The sequence below is a fragment of the Acinonyx jubatus genome, chromosome A2 (genome assembly GCF_027475565.1).
Source record: "Acinonyx jubatus isolate Ajub_Pintada_27869175 chromosome A2, VMU_Ajub_asm_v1.0, whole genome shotgun sequence".
Lineage (NCBI taxonomy): Eukaryota > Metazoa > Chordata > Mammalia > Carnivora > Felidae > Acinonyx > Acinonyx jubatus.
In genome coordinates, this window is record NC_069383.1 from 66,874,603 (window position 1) to 66,896,503 (window position 21,901).

The 21,901-nt window shown below is 37.4% G+C and overlaps 2 protein-coding genes and 1 long non-coding RNA gene across 3 annotated transcripts in view; 1 reads left to right on the top strand and 2 right to left on the bottom strand.

Moving 5' to 3' along the window:
- Positions 1–3,916, bottom strand: part of UMAD1 (UBAP1-MVB12-associated (UMA) domain containing 1) — a 220,392-nt gene extending 216,476 nt beyond the window's left edge. The window contains exon 1 of the mRNA XM_015066561.3: positions 3,778–3,916. The gene's annotated coding sequence lies outside the window, so the exon portion shown is untranslated. The remainder of the gene's footprint in view (positions 1–3,777) is intronic.
- A 77-nt stretch (positions 3,917–3,993) lies between these two features.
- On the top strand, positions 3,994–8,058 carry RPA3 (replication protein A3). Its single transcript, XM_015066560.3, has 4 exons — positions 3,994–4,268; positions 5,587–5,661; positions 6,804–6,912; positions 7,700–8,058. The coding sequence occupies exons 1-4, from the start codon at positions 4,170–4,172 to the stop codon at positions 7,780–7,782; spliced, it is 366 nt and encodes a 121-aa protein (XP_014922046.2). The 5' UTR covers positions 3,994–4,169; the 3' UTR covers positions 7,783–8,058.
- A 6,201-nt stretch (positions 8,059–14,259) lies between these two features.
- On the bottom strand, positions 14,260–20,529 carry LOC128315011 (uncharacterized). Its single transcript, XR_008297396.1, has 3 exons — positions 18,980–20,529; positions 16,170–18,745; positions 14,260–15,925 (listed from the first exon to the last, which is right to left on the bottom strand). It is a non-coding gene; the product is annotated as an uncharacterized LOC128315011 (long non-coding RNA).
- Between the last annotated feature and the right edge of the window lie 1,372 nt (positions 20,530–21,901).

The following is a 21,901-nucleotide window of genomic DNA, read 5'->3' on the forward strand; positions in this document are numbered from 1 at the left end:
GCTGAAAACAAGAGTGGGATGCTTAACCTACTAAGCCACCCAGGCTCCCCAAAGCATCCCACTCTTGATCTCAGGGTAGTGAGTTCAAGCCCTGGATTGGTCTCCACACTGGGCATGGAGCCTACTGAAAAAAAATACAAAAACAAAAGAAATTGGATACCTATCTGACAACATACATAACTCAATTCTAAATGATGGATTATTTTTAAATATGAAAGACAAACTATGTTTTTAAATATATAATATCTTTAAGAGCTTGTTTTAAGAAAAGACTCTTAAATGAGAATTTTTAATTGACTTTTTCAACTATATTAAACAAAAGGGGGAAACATTTTAAATATATTAAAAGAGTTCCTTCCAATAAAAGAAAGGGGGAAAAAAAGGAAAGAAAGAAAAAAATTGATAAGTCAAAAACTTGGAAACGCAGTATTGCTATCCACACTAATACAGAAAGCTCCCAAAAATTAGTAAGAATGGGGGCACCTGGGTGGTTCAGTCCATTAAGCATCCGACTTGGGCTCAGGTCCTGATCTCAAGGCTCAACTCAAACCCTTCACTGGGCTCTGCACTGACAGCTCAGAGCCTGGAGCCTGCTTGGGGTTCTGTGTCTTCCTCTCTCTCTCTCAGCCTCTCCCCTGCTCATGTGTGCACGCGTACGCACTCTTTCTCTGTCTCAAAAATAAGCACTAAAAAAAATTAAAAATCAGCATAAAAGAACAAAACACTGACACACACAAATGTCCAAAAAATATTTGAAAAGCTGTTCAATCTTATTAGTAATCAGGGAGAGCAAATTATGACCACAAGAAACTATTTTATCTCCATCAGATTAGGAGTAAAAAACTTTCAGAGTTGCCAAAAATGTGCATCAACTGAAATTCTCCTATACTTCTGATAAAACAATAAATTGGTATGACTAGTTGGAGTTCAGTATAGTTGACCTTTGAACAATGTGGGGATGGGGTGCACACCCTAGCCACCCCTACAGTGGTGGAAAAATGAATATAATTTTTGACTCCCTCCAAAACTTAACTACTAATAGTCTACTATTGACAGGAAGCCTTACCAGAAGCCATAAACAACTGATTAAAACATATTTTATATGTTATATGTATTATATACGGTATTCTTCCAATATACTACAAAAAAGAAAATATTAATTAAAAAAACTTTTTTAATGTTTATTTATTTTTGAGAGAGAGAGAGTGCAAGCAGGAGACAGGCAGAGAGAAGAGGGAGACACAGAATCCGAGGCTGGCTCCAGGCTCCAAGCTGTGAGCATAGAGCCCCATGAAGGGCTGGAACTCACAAACTCACCATGAGATCATGACCTGAGCTGAAGTCGGATGCTTACCCAACTAAGCCAGCCAGGCATCCCCCAAAAAAGAAAGGTTTGTTTTGTTTTTTAATTTTTAGTGTGTATTTATTTTTGAGAGAGAGAGACAGAGCTTAAGCTAGGCAGGGGCAGAGAGAGAGGGAGACACAGAATTCAAAGCAGGTTCCAGGCTCTGAGCTGTCAGCACAGAGACTGATGAGGGGCTGGAACTCACCAACCGTGAGATAATGACCTGAGTCAAAGTTGGATGCTTAACCGACTGAGCCACTCAGGCTCCTCTAAAAAAGAAAGTATTATTAAGAAAATCTTGAATAAATCACATTTACAGTACTGTACTATATTTATAAAAAAAATTGGAAACAAGTGGACCTATGCAATTCAAACCTGTGTTGTTCAAGGGTCAACTGTATTTGGTTTTACTAGTAAAGTTGGAGACACACATCCTAAGTTCTACTGATATACCTCTGCACAAGTATACCAACTAATAGGTACAAAAATATGCATGCATAGCAGCCCCATATGCAATCAAAATGTCAGTAACACAGCAAAACAGCTGAATGAAAAGAATGAACTCACCTACATATGTCAACATGGATTAATCTCAAGAACAACCAAAATAAACAAGTCAAAGGATATATATCCTATGATTCCATTTATAGAAAGGTCAAAACCAGCAAAATCAAACATACCATGTAAGAATGCCAACATGCGTGATAAACTATATAGAAAAGCTTAGAGTGCTGAACACAAATTTCAAGATAGTGTTTATTTGTGGCTCCTCTAAAGGGGAATATAACTGAGGAAGCACAAAATACTAATTGGCTAAATTCCATTTCTTCAGCTGAATGAGTTCATTTAATTTCTCTGGAAACTATGCATAACAGCCATATATACTCTTCTCTGTGCATTATGTATTACACAATACATTTAAATGACTCCAAAAATATCCAAAAATATGTTTTAAATTATTTTCTTGTTCATCTTTCTGTTGTTGTTGTTTTTTTAAAGGCCATTGGTATGTGAAAGTGGTCTTTTAATTATAATAAAACAATGATATTAGCATCTGGTACATTAAGGGCTGCTTTTTTTAAAAACTACTATTAAAGATATTCATGCCTACCTTACCCTTTATAACGCACATCAATTTGTTTCCCAAAACAGTGTGCAAAATAAGTCAAGGTTTATGCACAAAAATATAAACTTTATGGACTTGAGCCAGTACAACCACCATTCTTGTATACATTAACTCACATGCACCCTGCATCTGGCTAAAGAAATCCTTTAAATTTGTTTTCGTGACAGCTAAATTAAAAGACAAATATATTCAGCTAAATAAACACTGAGGGAGGGTATCATTTAATTATGGCACATCTGTCTTAAACTGCCACATGAAATCTCAAAAAGAATCTTCTTTGCTTAAGGCAACTACGAGACTAAATTAGGAGCCTCCGTCTAGTGCCTGAATTTGAATGGTGACAACTCAGGATCTTTAAGCAAATTCATGGACTCAGTTTCCAAAAAGTGATAATACTCCAATAAAAAAAGTTGTTGTCCCCCCCCCCCCCCCATTTCCGCAGTAGCGTTGGCAGGTATTTTTATGAGCGCTCAATCTAGAATATCCCTGGCAAGGCAGTACCAATCCCAGGAGATAAAGCTCTGAAATCAACATTCACATGAACCAGCTAAGGTTTTAAGAAACCCCCCATCCCCGAATCTCATTGAAACAAACATTTTATCTTCGAAGCCTCCAACGTCCTGGTGCGTAGAGGGCAATGTGGGGGGAAGATTGCCGGGGAGTTGAGTCCGTGAATCACATGGACAAAACTTAGCTGGGATCTTGCAAAACATTCATATTATCTAACCCTTTCACTTCGTGATAAGTAAACTATGTCTCAGGGAGAAGCGCACCTGCTCAGGATCTAACATATTTAACTTCGTCTCCTCTCCTAGCTCAGTGATCCTTACCCCCACCCATTCTGAAAAGCATCAATTTGTTGCTAACACGCAGGAGGCGAGAAAACTTGCACTTCCTTAGTGTGGCCAGGTTGCAAGGGCTAGAAAGAGTCGAGTATTAGGTTAGCCCTTCTTCTAACAGGTGGGAAACCGAACGGTAAGTGACGCAGCTTAAGCGGTTAAATCACCGACCCTCTGCACCTAACAGCAAAGGCCTGACAAAAGCAATGTAAGATCACTGGAGACCCCACTTCCCGTCTCCAGGAGGGCAGGTGTCAAAAACACCCGATCCCTCCATTTCAGCAAAAAATCCCGCGCTTCCCACGCAGAACCGGGAAGAGGGGAGGCGGGGAAACGCGAACGGTCGATGCGCAACACCAGCAACGCCGCGGCGGGGCAAGCACCGAGTCCCGCCTCTCTCATCTGCATCCGTCGATAGGGGAGAAAGAGAACACTAAGGTTGCGGCGCCTCCCGCGAGAAGAGGTACCTGAGGCTAGCGCCGCAGTCCCCCGTCGCTACCGCACCGGAGCCCAACACCCTGCTTCCGGGGTCAAATCCGGGAGGGAGGCCCGGGATCGCGGGAGGGAGCCTCAAGCCCCTCCCCACCCAAGCCCCGCCTCCACTGCCCACTCTGCGGAGGACCCGGGCAACTTCCGGGACGCTGCGCGTCACTAAGCAGCCGATCCCCATTTCCGGAAGCAGCCTTCCGTGCTGGGGCCCTCTACTGTACAGCTCGAGTTTGATCGAGATTTCTGCACGTTTGATTGGTGGAGTGAGAGTGTTGGTCTCCACTGATTGGTGCCGGCGTCCCATAGACGCCGCGGGGCTCACAATTTCTGTCGTCTGTTTCCCGCCGGCCGTAGGTCTCGCACCGCAATCATGGTGGACGTCATGGAGTTGCCCAGGTCGCGCATCAACGCCAGCATGCTGGCTCGGTTCATCGACCAGCCGGTCTGCTTCGTAGGGAGGCTGGAAAAGGTGCGCGCGCTCGCCGCCCTCGGCTCCCCGCTTGGTAGCCGAGAGGAAGGACCCCGTGACCTCCCGGGTGGCAGCCTCTGGGTGGTGAGGGAGGGTGAAGGAAGACAGGCCTTAGAACATTACTGCGCTCCCGATTGCTTCATTTTGCGCAAGGCGACTGTTGGCACGCTTTTTAGCTACTGCAGCCCCATTTTGGCGTCACATTCATGGCGCGGGATCGCGACCTTTTAGTATGCGCTCCGTTCTAATTCTAGCTCCCTCCACTCTGGTTCTTTTTGTATTTACATAAAGAAAATTATAGACCTGACTCACACATCTACCTTCTGACGTCTTAATTTAGCTAGTCTTGACTTCTCTATTTTTCTAGTTTCCTTCTCATGCAATTTTGTCTCTTCTCAATCCTCGTTTTCTCATTTAGGTCACGTCGCCATAAAACATTCTTCCAATGTTTTACAGCACATCTATGTCCCTTCCAGATCCTGTATCAGTATGTTTTCTTACTCCAGTGTTAAGAGTACATACAGAGCTTTCATCCTACTGATGAAAAGCAGACCCAAAGCTTCCCAATCAGTGAACCGAGAAAGCTGAGGAAAAGAAAACTACTAGAAAGGCTTAGTAGTTCATTTCACCCCCACATCCTCTCCGTGAAATAGGTGGTGTTCCGACTTCACAGGTAGGGAAACTGGGTAGGAGTGATGTATGGTTAAAACGCTCACTGCCACAGCAAGTAGCAAAGCTGGCATTCAAACCAGATCTGACTTCACTCTTTACATCTAACAGTAGTTCTAATACTTCTAATAAACAGTTCTCGCTTTACTTAATCATGGTTAATTTTTTGGTTTAAGATTTTAAGTAATCTATACACCCAAGGTAGGTCTGGAACTCACAACCCAGAGATCAAGAGTGGCCACTCTCTACGGACCGAGCCAGCCAGGCGCAGGCATCATGCTTAATTTTTAAAATAGACCCTCCGGTGGGATACATACTATTTAAATCATGGGTGCTAGTAGATCTCACTTTTAGACAGTATGGACCCTATTTAATTTGTTGTTAGTGCAGGGTTACCAGATTTAGCAAATAAAAATACAGGATATATTTGTACTAAAAAGTATTGTTTATCTGAAATTCAAATTTAACTATGTGTCCTTTCACCAGATACAGTAACACAAGATTGTAATTTGAACCAAATAAACCGTTCCAAGAGTGTTTGGGTCAATCTGCTGATCTTTTATCAAACTTTTAACATTTTTAATGAGATTTTAATGGTTTTGTTTATGTGGTTGTTGTTGTTTTTTTTAATTTCGTGTTTCTTTTTTAGATTCATCCCACTGGAAAAATGTTTATTCTTTCGGATGGAGAAGGAAAAAATGGAACCATTGAGTTGATGGAGCCTGTATGTTTAAGTATTAATTCTATGTATCTTATAGTTAATTCTTCATCTTGCTGATGTTTCTGAGTCTTGCAGTGGATGTATAAAGCATGGACCCTATTTAATTTGTTGTTAGTGCAGGGTTACCAGATTTAGCAAATAAAAATACAGGGTATATTTGTACTAAAAAGTATTGTTTATCTGAAACAAAATAGCTTGATGAGTTTATAAAACCTCCCTGCTCTAAAGTTAAACTTTTGTCCTCTTCTTACATTATAGATACCTTTACGTTTCTAACCAATGATTCTTTGGGCTCCATGATTTTCTAATTTTTAAAGTATCACCTTAACTGGGTGACAATTCCCATTCCTATCAAAGACCATAAAATAACGTTAAAAAAATCTCTTAAGTCATTTTTTCCTTTCTCAAGAGTTTTACATTTTTTAAATTCTATTTTCTATTTTTGTTTACATGTACTTTTAGTTATCACTTACTGTTCTTACATTTAAAAAATTTTTTTAAATGTTTATTTATTTTGGGGAGAGAGAGAAAGAGAGAGAGAGAGACAAGGCATGAGTGGGGAAGGGGCAGAGAGAGAGGGAGACACAGAATCCAAAGCAGGCTCCAGGCTCTGAGCTGTCAGCACAGAGCCTGATGCGGGGCTAGAACTCATGAACCGCAATATCATGACCTGAGCTGAAGGTGGTCGCTTTACTCACTGTGTCACCCAGGCACCCCTGTTTTTATGTTTTGTTTATTGTACTCAATTTTCTTGTTTTTTTATGAAGACAAATACATGTGCTGTTTAGTTAATATGTACAGGACACACTGCACAAGATATAGAAACTAGAAAATTCCTTTCAATGTGTCCTTTTAAACAAGTACTTCTTGTAGAAAGCGGGACATTCTCAGTATCTTTAAGTGATTTTGTCTTCAACTTGAACATTTAACTGGATCTTTGGACCAGAAGCTACTGCTAAAGGTAATTGAATTATGACATGCTGACATTAAGTACTCAAACATTTTTAACAAATTACAATTCAGTTTTTTTGTTGGTAAATTTGAAAATGATTATGTTACATAGAATGAAAGATGAGTAAACTGTAGCACTGTTTCCAAGTTATCACCTTGAAACCCCAAGTTGACAATTTGTTCTTTTGTGTCAGCTTGATGAAGAAATCTCTGGAATTGTGGAAGTAGTTGGAAGAGTAACAGCCAAAGCAACCATTCTGTGTGCATCTTATGTCCAGTTTAAAGAAGATAACCATCCTTTTGGTAAATAAAGCATTCTAGTATTTAGAAATTTCATGTGATTAGGAGGAAAACAATTTTATTCTTAATTGGAGATGTCTTGGTCTTCAGTCTCAATCCTGCCATCTTTCAATTTCTATAGAATTTTCTCATCCCAAAGGAAAATAGGAGAACATTTTGGCACACTTTTTTTTTTTTTAACTTTATTTATTTTGAGAGTGCACACACGCACATGCAAGTGAGTGAGGAAGGGGCAGAGAAAGAGAGGGTGAGAGAGAATCCCAAGCAGGACAGCGTAGAGCCCAATTCAGGGCTTGAACCCACGAACCGTGAGATTATGACCTGAGCCAAAATCAAGAATTGGATGCTTAACTGACTGAGCCACCCAGGAACCCCACTAAGCAATGCTTAAGTAAACTCAGTAAAGATTAATATTTGTGGGAAGAGAAACTTAAAGAACATGGCAAACAAAAATAATGTCATCAGGCTTTTTGTTTTAACATATGGATTGAAAGCATTAAATAATGCATAATGCCTTAAAGACAACCAGGCAAGAACTGTGCCTGTACATTGGATATCAAGATGAATAGTCGCCTATACCCTGTGTCTTATTTTTTAGAACCACAGGTAAATAAATATGACGATCTGCATCTGTTTTAGAAGACAGATTGTGAACATAAGTTGACCTCTAAAAGGGAAAGAAAAGAGAAATAAGTAGAAATCTTTTAGATAATAAATGATGTTACATCTTTCCATTGTAGATTGTGTTTGCTAAAATGTTTTTGTTTTGTTTTCTTTCGTTTTGTTTTAGATCTTGGACTTTACAATGAAGCTGTGAAAATTACCCAGGAATTCCCTCAGTTTTTTCCTTTGGGAGTTGTGGAGTATGATTGATCTTGATGAACACGCTGACGACTGTTAAAAGAAGCCCCTGATATCTGAGGATGAGATTTCTGTGATTTTTAATAGTTAATTTGTTCTCTTTTTAATTTCGCTTACCTAACTGTATTTAGATATTCCAGTATCTCACTTTTGACGGAACCTATCTGTATACTGACAGTTCTCCTTTACGTCCTCGTAAAGACTCACTTCTCTGGTTATGTGTGGTCAGGTCAATTGCAGTTGCCTTGAGTTTAGTTTTCTGTTTTATTAATAAGAGCTGAAATGGTACATGCTGTTGATCATTTCATTCTAACCCTTTTAGTCATGTATTCATTCACAAACTTGGAATTTCATAGCTATGAGGTCAAGCTATAAGGTCTGGGCCAACTGCGTAATGATTTTCATTTATTAAAGGCAATCAGAATCCTACATCTTTTATATCTGTGAGTACCTATATCTGGGTTCTCCAGAGAACCAGAACCAAATAAAACATATACCAAAACTATTGTATGGATATACCCCTTTTATCCATTCATCATTTGGAAATTTGGGTGGTTTCTACCATTTGAATATAATGAATAATGCTATCATGAGCATTCATGGATAAGTTTCTGTGTATACATATTTTTTATTTCTTTTGGGTATATACCTATAAGTGGAATTACTACATCAAATGGTACATATACTTAAATTTCTGAGGAACTGCCAAATTTCTGCAAAGCGGCTGTAGCATTTTACATTCCTAGCAGCAGTGTTTAAGAATTCTAATTTCCCCACATCCTCACCAACAGTTACTATAATCTGACTTTTTTATTATAGCCATCCTAATGGATGTGAAGTGGTATCTTATTGTGGTTTTGATTTGCTCTGTTATCTTTAAAACTACCGTAAGCCACTCCATTGCCCAGAACTTGAATATCTCCAGTCCTTTTCACTGCCACTGCCCCTGTAAGTTCAGACAATTGTCATTTCTCACTTGAACTATTGCAACAGCCCTAAGTGTACCTGGCCTTCCAGTTTCCTGGCTCTTTGTGTCTCCCAACCAATCCAATTGCATTAAACACAGTCATAATCATCATACTATAAAGTTCACAAACCAGACAAGTTTAGAAAAGGGAAAACCTCCTGGGAAGTTTACAGTGGAGAAATATGGCCAATGTTACCTTAACGAAGTGATCAAGGTTGACATCACCAGTAATGACATGGCAGAAATCACATGCCCTCTATAATGTGATTAAAAAGGCACTTCACAACTCTGGTATTTTTTTCAAAAACGCTTAACACCAGTCTATTCCTCAGAAAATATCAGACCCAAATTGAAGAACATTCTATAAACTGATCAGTAGCCTTCAAAACTGTCAAGGTCATGATAAACAAGAAAAGAGAAACTCAGCAGAGAAGACTAAGCCTGGATTGGTTCCTGGAACAGAAAAAGACATCAAAGGAAAAACCAGTGAAATCTGAATAAAGTCTGGAGTTTAGTTAATATAATATATACCACAGTTGGTTTCTTAGTTTTGACATAGGTACAATGGTAATGTAAGGTAGCACTAAGGGGGAAGGACTCTGGGTGAGGTGTTAGACAAGAACTCTCTCTCACAACTTCTCTGTAAATCTAAAATTACTCCACAATAAACCATATATTTAAAAAAAGATGAACAGTCTCCAGAGGCTCTCCACTGACGACCCGAGGTCCACATTTCCAATTAACAGCTGCCCTTCACAATCTGACCACGTCTCACCTGAGTTCTGAAACCTACTCTCCCTTGAAACTACTGTCCATCCAGCACCAATATGCTGTTCCTGGAACACACTAGACCCTTTAAGACCTGGTGCCACTGAACTTGGTCTCTACTCTGAATGCAATGTCTAGAAAGGAAAACATTCTCTACGCTTCCCTAACAGACAAGCAGAGTTAGTTACTCATGTTATATTTCTTTCTTTATACCTCTTATCACACTTAACTTGCTGATAACCTTTTTAATTTTCAGATAAATTTATGCTTATCTATTATAAAAATATATTTAATATATAATTTATATGATGCTTAATTGTGTTAATATATTTTATATAATGTAAATACATGTATTAAATACATGTACACATACAGTAGTTCCCCAATCTTATCCATGGGAAATATGTTTCCAAGACCTCCAGTGGATGTGTCAGATAGTATCATCCCTAACTCTACTGTTCCTTCTTATACACACATACATACATACCTATGATAAAGTTTAATTTCTAAAGTAGGCACATTAAGAGATTAATAATAGCTAATGATAAATTAGAACAATTAGAATATACTGTAATACAAGTTATGTGAATGTCATCTCGCTCAAAATATCTACTATACTGTACTCACCCTTCTTGTGATGATGTGAGATGATAAAACGCTTATGTGGTGAGACGAAATGAAGTGAATAACATAGACACTGTGACATAGCCTTGAGCTACTATTGACCTGAGGATATATCAGAAGGAGGGTCATCTGCTTCTGGACCTCAGGTAACTGAAACTATAGAAAAGTGAAGCCATGGATAAAGAAGGGACTACTGCACATATATTTAAACATTTCAAAAATCAGAAAGTCAAGTTCCTAGTGTCTCTCCAGAGACAGTGCTATGGACTGATAGATAGCTTTCCAGAATTTTGACTATGTCTATATAGGGCCTCAATATACTGTTCTGCAACATGCATTTCTCCTATAATACGTCTTGGCAATTGACATACAGAGCTATCGCAACCTTTTTAAAAATAATGGTTGCAAAATATCCATTGTGCCAAGTGTTCCCTCATTTATTGAACCAGTGCTCTAGTCTTCCCCACTAAGGAGAGGTGTTTATAGATGAAAAAAACAAAACAAAACAAAACAAAACTGTTTTACTGGTATTTTTTAATGCCTAACATAGTGTATGAATAAATTAGTCCATCCAGCCTGGTCTGAGAGTCAACAAGGCCAAGGAGACAGCCAATGAAGACTGAAATCATAATAGGTGAGGTGACAAAGGACAAGAGACAAGAAGTTCAGAATATATTATAATGGATTCCGCAGGACTCAGTGATTATGCTAGGAATTAAACAGAGTAAGAAGCACAGATGAGGTCGGTTGGCAAGCAGGCAAAAAGTTTAACACAAATTAAGAGATTGATAGGATCTTTTAGTGACAATGTCCAGAAGATTACTTGGAAATGTAGGATCAGACAGAGATTTGCGAGACAGTCTAAAATATTTAAAGTTGAGTTTAAGGGATCTTCCCACCTCTTACCTGAAATTTCAAAATCCAACATGGTTTGAAACCCCAAATCTTTTCCCTAGATTTGGGACAAAACTCATTTGGCAATAAAACCCATTAAGAAAATTAGGTTCCTCGTAGTCTTTATCCCACTTACTGTAAATACTCATATGCTTCGCTGCAGAAATATTAATATGTTTGGTTAGAGGGTGCTGCCTTCGGGGTGAGGGGGTGTTACATAACATATGGCAGATGCATCCTATGACTTTTCCTAAAATCCAAAAATTGAGTTAATCTGCCCCAGGAGTTCCAAGTAAGGTATCGTTTCTAAATCAAAGAACGGCACACCAATTGAGAGAAACACAGAATGAGTGATACAACCTGGGGGGGACTGTGCACTTATGGAACAGCAGTGGGAGAGTGACTGAGTCAAGAAAAGGGCCCCAACAATGCCTGACACTTAGTAAGCACTCAATATTTACTCACTGAAAGAATACCATGAAAGGCAAGGAAGCAGAGCTTCAAAGAGTCGTCAAGAATGTTCAAAGCTCAATGAACAAGTGAAGATAAGGACTGAAGATAAAACACTGACATCACTAACATATATCACACTTATTTCTAAGAAGACTTAGGCTATGAAAGTAAAAAGGGAAAAATATCAAAAAAGGACATAACAAGTATGAAAGCACTCAATAGGAAATACAAGTAGGCATTAAATTTAGCTCCAGCTGTCCAGGAAACCTAGGAAAAGGAAGGAACAACAAGCCATACAATTTTCATATCCTTAAATCCATTAGAACAATCAAACTTTTCCATAAAATTCTAAAAGGAATATATCACACATAATCTAATGTGAAGTGTGATGAACTATAAAACCATTGTCTTCAGTCGTAATTTTACAGATGTTCTCCAAATGATCTTTTTTTTTCCTCATCTGAAAAAGGCAAAATTAAAACAACTCAGAAAGCATCTCTTAATAGGGTGAGTTAAATGGTTTGAGTGATAAACTAGTAGTATTACTAAATTCATAGAATTATTGTCTTTTAAGATATTCATTTAATATATATATTGTTACTCAATAAACATTTTGTGCCAAGTCCTGGGCTAGAGATACACATAAATAATGTCCCTGTCCTCTGAAATGTCAATCTATAACAGCACAGCATAATCTCTAACGGTGTCTTGACTCAGAGCTATTTAATATTTAATTGGTCTAAGGTTTCAAAGAAATCCACCATGATTCTTTAGGTTCTATTTAGTAAAACTACAACTCAGTTTCCTCCCTTACATAATTCACATGGCATTTGATTCTGATATACTGCTGAAAGAAGATTAATAATCTGATACTACAGGTTATCTGAAAAAGATGATGCTAAATCCAGAGTAATAACAAAGCATATGTTTTAAGTTACTTTTTAATTGCGATGTTGGTTTGAGGGAAGCCACCTATGGTCTTTATGACCCCAATCTGACCTACAGCATAGGGTTTGAGATGGCTAATTAAGACCAGAGGTGTAGACGATGAACAATTTATAGTGTAATACATTCATCTTCACTGCAAGGATTAAATTTGTCATTAGCATGCCATTGGTTCTTCTTTGTGTATTACAAAATGCCAGAAGCAAAGTGCTATGTTCTGTTGCATTTCCTCATCTTTTTTTAAAAAAAGACTTGGACTGAAAAAATAGTGGCTTTCACATATGAAAAAAATTTTTTTTCTACATAATTATTTCTGTAGATGGGGAGTTAAAGGACAACCATAGCTGTGGACTTTACATAATGCATTATTAAAGAGGCAAAGTTGAGAAAATTTTGAGACAGTTCTCCAACAGTGAGTGCCATAAGTTGAAAAGAAAATATATGAACCGTAAGTGTAATAGTTTTGGCAATACCATAGATGACACTGTGACTTAATTAGCCTCCATTTTAAAGATTCTATTCATTTTTCACAGGAGTTTGAAATATTACCCAGGAAAATAATTTTGGCTAAGAATCTCTTACCATAAAATGTTATGGTAAGGTAAAGTTTATTTAGTAAGAATAGGCTTAAATTAATGGTTTCATTTAAAGATCTTGGTATCTTGTCACTCTAAATCTTGAAAGATAATCAACAAAGGGAAATTCTTCTGTTGAATAATTACTGATTCAAAAGCTAAGACATTTAATATTCTTAGCTTAGGTATTTATTTAAGAACTAAGTATTATTTAGACCTTAGTATTGATTTTCATTAACTCCACTTAATACACAATGATCATATAAAGCCAAATTGTGTCAAATAAATTTAGCATAACCCTAAGAAAATCAAAATCAGTGTCTCATTTCACTTAAAACATCTTAATATTTTCTGTAGCTTTTGAGAAACTATGTATTATGCAAGCATTGGGCTTGATGAGAGAATACATCTTTTTAAGAGATACACTATTCTTTTTCAGTGATCAGGGTCCCACTGAGTCAGTTATTTCTTTCATATGGCTCAGAAATGTTATGCCTTAGTCATGTATTTGACCTTTTATAAGAGGCAGACAGTGGACCAGAGGCTCCCTCCTTTTGGAATCTCCTCAGAAATGACTAAATGTTTTCCAGATGAACATACTGTGGACCAAGGGAGGAACTAGGAATTAGAAACCATTGCCTCAAAATCAGGGGAATTTGTAGACTTCTTTTTTCTTTTGGAAACTGGTGACCTGGAGGAATTGACCCACTGAGCAATTTCCTTCACCCTCAGCAGTATGATTAAGTCATGAAAACAACTCAAGATGAGATATGATATTTATTTCTAACCCACTTGTTTCTAAAAAAAGAATTTAAGACAGATGCAAAGGTTTCTATCCTTTCCCTGTTTCCCCATCATAAATTCATACAATATGACTTCCCCAAATGTGAACTTGAGTTACCAGTGGAAATAGAATAAGACAGTCAGACAATTGATTGCTGTCATTTGTCACAGGAACATTAATCTGCTAAAACTGGCACTAATATCCTGCTCTAGACCTTCTTAAGGAAAACTTAAAAATAACATTCCAAAATGAATAAAATATGTTCTATGTTGCTTTTCTTCCTTTATCATCTATCTTATAACCTAAATGTATTTGGTATACAAATTTAATAACATTTTTATGCAATACAAAGTATACACATTATATCAGTATATATGAACTCAAAAACTATAAAGCTTAAACAAAAATAATGCTTCCCGTTTAACCTGATTTACAGTTGATTCTTTGAGCATTTACTTAAAGGAAGAAGAAGAAAAAAAGAAAAAAAAAAGAAGAATTAGAAGGCCAAAGAAACATTTGTAAATTTCATGTACAACTGGTAAAAGATACCAATTACATATACATCTAGGATTCCTTGATAGAAAGCCTGGAAAGGATTATAAGACACCATATGTACCATATACCTGTCGGTATGACTCCCTAAATTGCCTAGAATACATGATATTTGGCTTCTGTAGTTTTAAAAATAGGACTAAAGATAAGTTATCTGATAAACTATATCATTGGAAATGAGGCTAAGAAACTGCAGGGACTCGGGGAAATAAAATAATTTACTGACAGCCATTTGCAACATCAGAACATGGAGGGATTTATCTGAAGTACATTTCAGAAATGAATGGTTTGGATTGATGCATTTGAACTTTAAAATTTTTAAAGAATTAAAATCATTAAGTCAATGACATTTAGAAACAGTCATACTGCCTTCCCTGTTTTCTACAGATTCTAAATTCAGCTACATGTGTCCTGTGATCACTATCTCTGGTTACAAATAGCAATAATTGTTGCAAAGCAAATTACATGGTGGCACAGGAAAACATTCCCCCTTCCAGCAGAGGGGAGAGTAGATTACCTCACTCAGATAGCCTGCAGTTTATATAACGAAGATTACAGACTTAAAAATGAAAAAGGAATGTACGCTAAAATAGAAAAACGATTTCGTGAAAAATAAAAAGACAGATTGCTTTGTTTAGGGGAAAACTTCTAAAGCACTGATGAGAAACTTTAGATACACATATTTAAGTGATTGTGAGCTATGGAAACTTGTTACTAAGAAACGAACTTACTCATTTCCATAATATTCATAAGAATGCAGGCATGCAAATAAGAGTTTTACTCATATTGGGCTTGGATATATTACAACATATTACAATATGCATTTCACAATGATATGGTATAACATTATACAATTAATTCCATTTATATATTATAAACGTAATAACGTTACCATTATATACAATATGTTATTACAACCTGGAAATGGGTCATTTCTACTTAGCTAAAGTACACAGATGAAAGTGTCACATATGTTAGTTTTCACCCATGCATTTTGGTAAGAAGAGGCCAAGAGTACCCAATTTAAACTACTTCAGGAAGCATTTTCATATAACTAACCTCTAGAGGCTGCCACATACAGGGGGATTACTGCAATAGAGATTTCAATAAATAGACCAAGGAACCATTTTATTTCATCTATGGCAGTTTATTCCTTTAACTGTTTGTCAATCTTTTAAAGTCTTAATCTGATATATATTAAAATTTCATGGCTGAAGCTTCTCGGTCAGGATTCTGGAATGCCCTCCCTCCCAGAACCCAACAACCCCACCAAGAATCACCAGTAATGAGAAGACCTTAAGTGTGCTGTCAGACTTTGTTGCAATCTCTTGTCTGCCTCTCTAAAATATTTCTAACTCCACAAGGGTAGGAATAGGATGCAGAAAACTCAAAAGATAGTGGATGAGGGTGAAATAAACTACCTCAATCATGTGAATAAATTCCCCATTCAAAAATTAAGTGAAAAAGTCTTCACAGTAGTAATGTGTTCCTGAATAGCCCTCAGGTAAACAGGAGGTAAAATTTTCAGTAGGATTCATTCTAAACAAATCAGCCAAGTTTGGTCACTTTGGCCCGTTATATATATCCCTATCCCTAAACACATGACTTGAGGGGCGCCTGGGTGGCGCAGTCGGTTAAGCGCCTGACTTCAGCCAGGTCACGATCTCGCGGTCCGTGAGTTCGAGCCCCGCGTCGGGCTCTGGGCTGATGGCTCAGAGCCTGGAGCCTGTTTCCGATTCTGTGTCTCCCTTTCTCTCTGCCCCTCCCCCGTTCATGCTCTGTCTCTCTCTGTCCCAAAAATAAATAAACGTTGAAAAAAAAAATTTAAAAAAAAAACAAAAACACATGACTTGACCTACAGTGGGTACCACTGAGACACAAAATGAATAGGAAGAACCCACACTAGGTGGCAACAAGACAATGGAGTACAATATACTAAGCAACATTATAACAAAAATTATCTCTGAACCCAGACCATCAGAGACTTTTGACAGTACTGGTAGTCCTCCTCACCCTAACTGCAACCAAACACTTAAACATGAATTAACACTCTAGATATATTGCTTCTTATTTTGAACTAAGTAAATTACCCAAAATATATTCTCCAAATTTCTTAACAGTAATAACAATAGATACCATTTTTGAAGGTTTTTTTGTGTGTGTGTGTGAGCTGTGTTTGCCCTTTAACATATAAGCCCCACCCCTTTTTATTTAACATATAAGCCTCATCCCCTTCTTTGGGGTAGGAGGTATTTCCTAATTTGGCTAAGGTTGAGCTACTAGATGATAGTCAAAACCACCACCTCTATTTGACTTCAAAATATGATATCTATGGTTACATACTGACTGCATCCCTTGAAAAAGGGATTTAGTTTAAACAACTGCTTTAATGTGATCAATGTTGGACCATTCTCAATTGAAGAAGATAAAAGGAAGGAGAAGGTTATTATTTTCCCCTTTTGGGTGAGGGGGCAGATGGGGTGGACCAATGTAGAGGAAAAATATTAAAATCCTGAAAATGGAGAAATGCATCAAAGGTAATTTTGAAATTTTAGAAAAGATGAATAAGGAGAGAATTGTATCGAAATCAGGGCTTTCCAACATTATTTTTTTCTCAAAAGTAAAGATCAATAAGTTTGAGCACGGAAATGAGCAGGCAGTGCATGTCAATAAGTGCACTGTAAATAAACAGTGGGCAAATTCTGTGCTTACATCACTCAGAATGGAGCATACATAAATTAACACATTTTTAAGATTTCTACCTTCCAGATGGCCATAATTAGAATTTTTTTTAATGCCAGCTATTGAAGATGTTGGGGGAAAATAAGCATTTTCTATACCAATGATTTATAGGAAAATGGTTTGTAACAGAACTATTTGATAATAGCTATCAAAATGTAAAATGCACATAACTTTTGGCTCAATAATTTCAAGCTCTATATTGTATCTGACAGTTACGCTTACCCACAAATACCCAAAGATATATTAGGACGGATGTTCCCTGCAACATTATTTGTAAAAACGGCAATTGGAAATACCTCAAATTGCCATTGAAAGGAGGATATATCCATATAATTGCATACCATTCAGCTAAAGAAAAAAAAGTAGGTATATATGGGCTAAGGAAAGTCTGCAAAATACATTTTTAGGTTAAAAAAAGTAATTTGAAGGAAAATTTACATAGCATGATTTTATCCACATGAAGAGAGGCAACGACTGACACAGACGCAGAGAGATACAGTCTATGTAAAGAACATTTCCATACGTGTATATGAACTTTAAAGCAGCTTCCTCTGGAAAGTAAAAGTTGGAATTTTGGAAGGCAACATATAGATAACAGGGATAATGGAGCAAAGGGCTGAGATATTTACTTCCATATTGTACGTTTTGTAATTTTTGATTTTTCATGAGCCTGCATTATTTTTGTAACAAAACTTAGCTTTAAAAAAAAAATCACTGAAAGCTCATATAATATACATTGTACTAACAAGGAACAGTTCATCTGGTCTAGTTCATCTATGAAACAGAAAAACACTAGACTTCACTCAAGAGATCTGAGAGCTAGTTCCAGCACCTCCCTGAATGACCCTGTAGTTTTCTCCCCGTTCTAACCATTCATGATTTTAAATAGTTTATAAGTAATTTTCCAAATCAATGGTGAGGCAAAAAATGGGAAACATGAATGTTGACCGGCTGATAGCTGCTGCCTTGAATGTTACTATGCTGGAAAAGGTTTGGAGGGAAAGCAGGTGATTGATAGCAATCTGTGTCAAGGGTCTTAAAGAAGGGTGGGGTTGTTCACTCACAGCAGATCAAGCACAACTTGGCCTAACCTGCTCATCTCATGGTGAGTGAAGAGAATTATTTGTCAATCAAGAATTTTAACATAAAAAGTAAGTTTGTTAACAGTCCACTTATGGAACTCTTGTTTCCATGTGTTTTTTTTTTTTTTTCATATCACTGCAGTCCTTCCTCTTACTTTAACCATATTCTGCCCACTTTCCAAAATACAGGTCTCATCCCATCTATGTGCTGCCTACAAGAGACTCACTTCAGACTTAAAGACACGTGCAGACTGAGAATGAAGAGATAGGAAAACATTTACCATGCAGATGGAAGTGAAAAGATAGTTAGGGTAGCAATTCAAATTGGACAAAATAGACTATTTTTTTTAACGTTTTTATTCACTTTTTGAGAGACAGAGACAGAGCACAAGCAGGGGAGGGGCAGAGAGCCAGGGAGACACAGAATCTGAAGCAGGCTCCAGGCTCCAAGGTGTCAGCACATAGCCCAATGCAGGCCTTGAACTCACAAACCATGAGAACATGACCTGAGCTGAAGTTGGCTGCTTAACCAACTGAGCCACTCAGGCGCCCCAGACAAAACAGACTTTAAAACAAAGTCTGGGGGCGCCTGGGTGGCGCAGTCGGTTAAACGTCCGACTTCAGCCAGGTCACGATCTCGCGGTCTGTGAGTTCGAGCCCCGCGTCAGGCTCTGGGCTGATGGCTCGGAGCCTGGAGCCTGTTTCCGATTCTGTGTCTCCCTCTCTCTCTGCCCCTCCCCCGTTCATGCTCTGTCTCTCTCTGTCCCAAAAAAAATAAAAATAAAAACGTTGAAAAAAAATTAAAAAAAAAAAAGTCTGTAACAAAAGACAAAGGACACTACATAATAAGGGGACCAATCCAAGAAGAAGTTATAACAACTGTAAATATTAATACATGCAACATGGGAACACCCAAACACATAAAGCAACTATTAACAGACATAAAGGAAAATATTAACAGCAACACAATAATAGTAGGGGACATTAACACACACTTACATCAACAGATAGATCATCCAGACAGAAAATCAACAAGGAAACAAGGGCTTTGAATGACACATTGGACCAGATGGAACTAACAGATAAATTCAGAACATTGATGGAAGACACTGAAGTTGACACAAAAAAATGGAAAAAAATTCCATACTCATGTATTGGAAGAACCAATATTGTTAAAAGGTCCATACTACCCAAAGCAATCCACGTTTAATACAATCCCTCTCAAAATACCAAAAATATTTTTCACAGAAGTATAATAGATAATCCTAAAATTTATATAGAAGCACAAAAGACCCCAAATAGCCAAAGCACTCTTGGAAAAGAAGAACAAAGCTAGAGGTATCACAATCCCAGATTTCAAGATTTACTTCAAAGCTGTAGTAATCAAAACAGTTTGGTGCTGGCACAAAAAACAGACACATAGATCAATGGAACAGAATAGAAAGTCCAGAAATAAACCCATGCTTTTATGGTCAATTAATCTACAACAAAGGAGGCAAGAATATACAACGGGAAAAAGACAATTTCTTCAACAAATGTGTTGGGAAAACTGGACAGCTACTTGCAAAAGAATGAAACTGGACCACTTTCTTACACCATATACAAGATTAAACGCAAAGTGGATTAAAGACCTAAATGTGAGACCTGAAACCAGAAAAGTCTTAGAAGAAAACATCAGTAATAATTTCTTTGATTTCAGCCATTAAAAGCATTTTTCTAGATATGTCTCCTCTGGCAAAGGAAACAAAAGCAAAATTAAACTATTGGGACTACACTGAAATAAAAAGCTTTTGAACCACAAAGGAAATCACCAAAAAACCAAAAATGCAACCTACTGAATAGGAGATGTTTGCAAATGATATATCCAATAAGGAGTTAGTATACAAAATATATAAAGAACTTACACAACACCAAAAAAAAAAAAATCAAACTAAAAATGGGCAGAGGACCTGAATAGACATTTATCCAAAGAAGACACATACAGATGGCGAACAGACACATAAAAAGATGCTCAACATCACTAATCATCAGGGAAATGCAAATTAAAACAATATCACTTTGCACCTTTCAGAATGACTAAAATAAAGAAACACAACAAATAACAATAGCGAGGATGTGGAGAAAAAGGAACCCTTGTACACTGTTTGTGGGAATGCAAATTGGTGCAGCCACTGTGGAAAACAGGTTCCTCAAAAAATTAAAAACAGAATTACGATATGCTTTAGTAATTCTACCACTAGGCATTTACCTAACGAAAATGAAAACAGTAATTTGAAAAGATATGTGCACCCTTATGTTTACTGCAGCGTTATTTACAATAGCCAAGATCTGGAAAGAACCCAAGGGTTTATTGATAGATGAATGCATAAAGAAGATGTGGTTCACACACACACACACACACACACACACACACACACACACGCCAGAATATTATTGTCATAAAAAAAATGAAATCTTGCCATTTTCCACAACATGGATATTATAAGTGAAATAAGTCAGGCAGAGAAAGACAAATAGGATATGATTTCAGTCGTATGTGGAATTTAAGGAAAAAAAAAGAAAAAAGAGACAAAACAAAGACTCTTAAATACGAGAATAAACTGGTGGTTGACAGAGAGGAGGTGGGTAGGGGGATGGGGGAAATAGATAAAGGACATTAAGAGTACACTTCTGAGCACTGAGTAATGTATAGAAGTGTTGAATCACGATATTGTACACCTGAAACTAATACAACACTGTATGTTAATTAAACTTGAATTAAAAAAAAACAACACAAAAAACAAAATACAGGTCTCAGTTATCTACACCAACAATTTTTGGGTAAAAATGTCCTCTACTTAGTCCTCAAAGCAGCCTTTTCTAGTTTCTTAAAATATACACAAACCAGAAAAAGACTGAAACTCACAATACCATCACCAACAGCCTAACTTCTAAAATCTGGAATCTTAAGTATAGAGCAGAAGGAGCTGGAATGAGAAAGAGCTGTGATGGCTCTGTTTCTTGGTATAACAAGTCCTAACTCTGAAGAAAATGTGCATGTGTTTTGATTGGGTGACAAATATAATGTAGTTCAGGTAGCTGTCTTAATTTTGAGGTAGGTAAACAGTTGGTGTTATGAAATTCAGAAGACCCTCACATCCATCACTCCACCAATCTGACCACCACTCAACTCCCTCTTCAGGATGTTTTTACGTGAGAATAATGTTCCAATTATACAAAACGAGTCTTGGGATTCCCTTGTATGATGAACAGTTCTGATGGCACTAATAATTGATTCCGGAAGGTACCTAATGGCAGTCTAACCATGTATTTTTATAGAAATCACTCCATGCACAAAAAGACTATGCCTTGGACACCATGATGTACAATCAAATTATCTTTATCACATGGTATTTTTCCCTATCGCTGAAATACACAGGTAGGTCCCCACTCCAGCAGCCAGATTGAGTTGTCTTGCCTAAGACTAGAAATGAGGAGGAAAGAGGAGTAACTAAAACCCCACTAACATTTACTCAGCTCCTACAGTGTCAAGTCCTTTCCCTTGGGTGTATCACACTTCACCCAAACTGCAGTCCATCACTTTTCTGTAGGCCTGTGCTGACCATCACTCTCTGCCATCTGTTTTAGACATGCAGACCACATCACCAAAACATCTAAATGATGTTTTTTTTCCCCATTCTCACATCTGCTTGCTGAAAAATAAGTTTCATTTCACTGTATCAGAGTACCATTTGTCAATCTATAT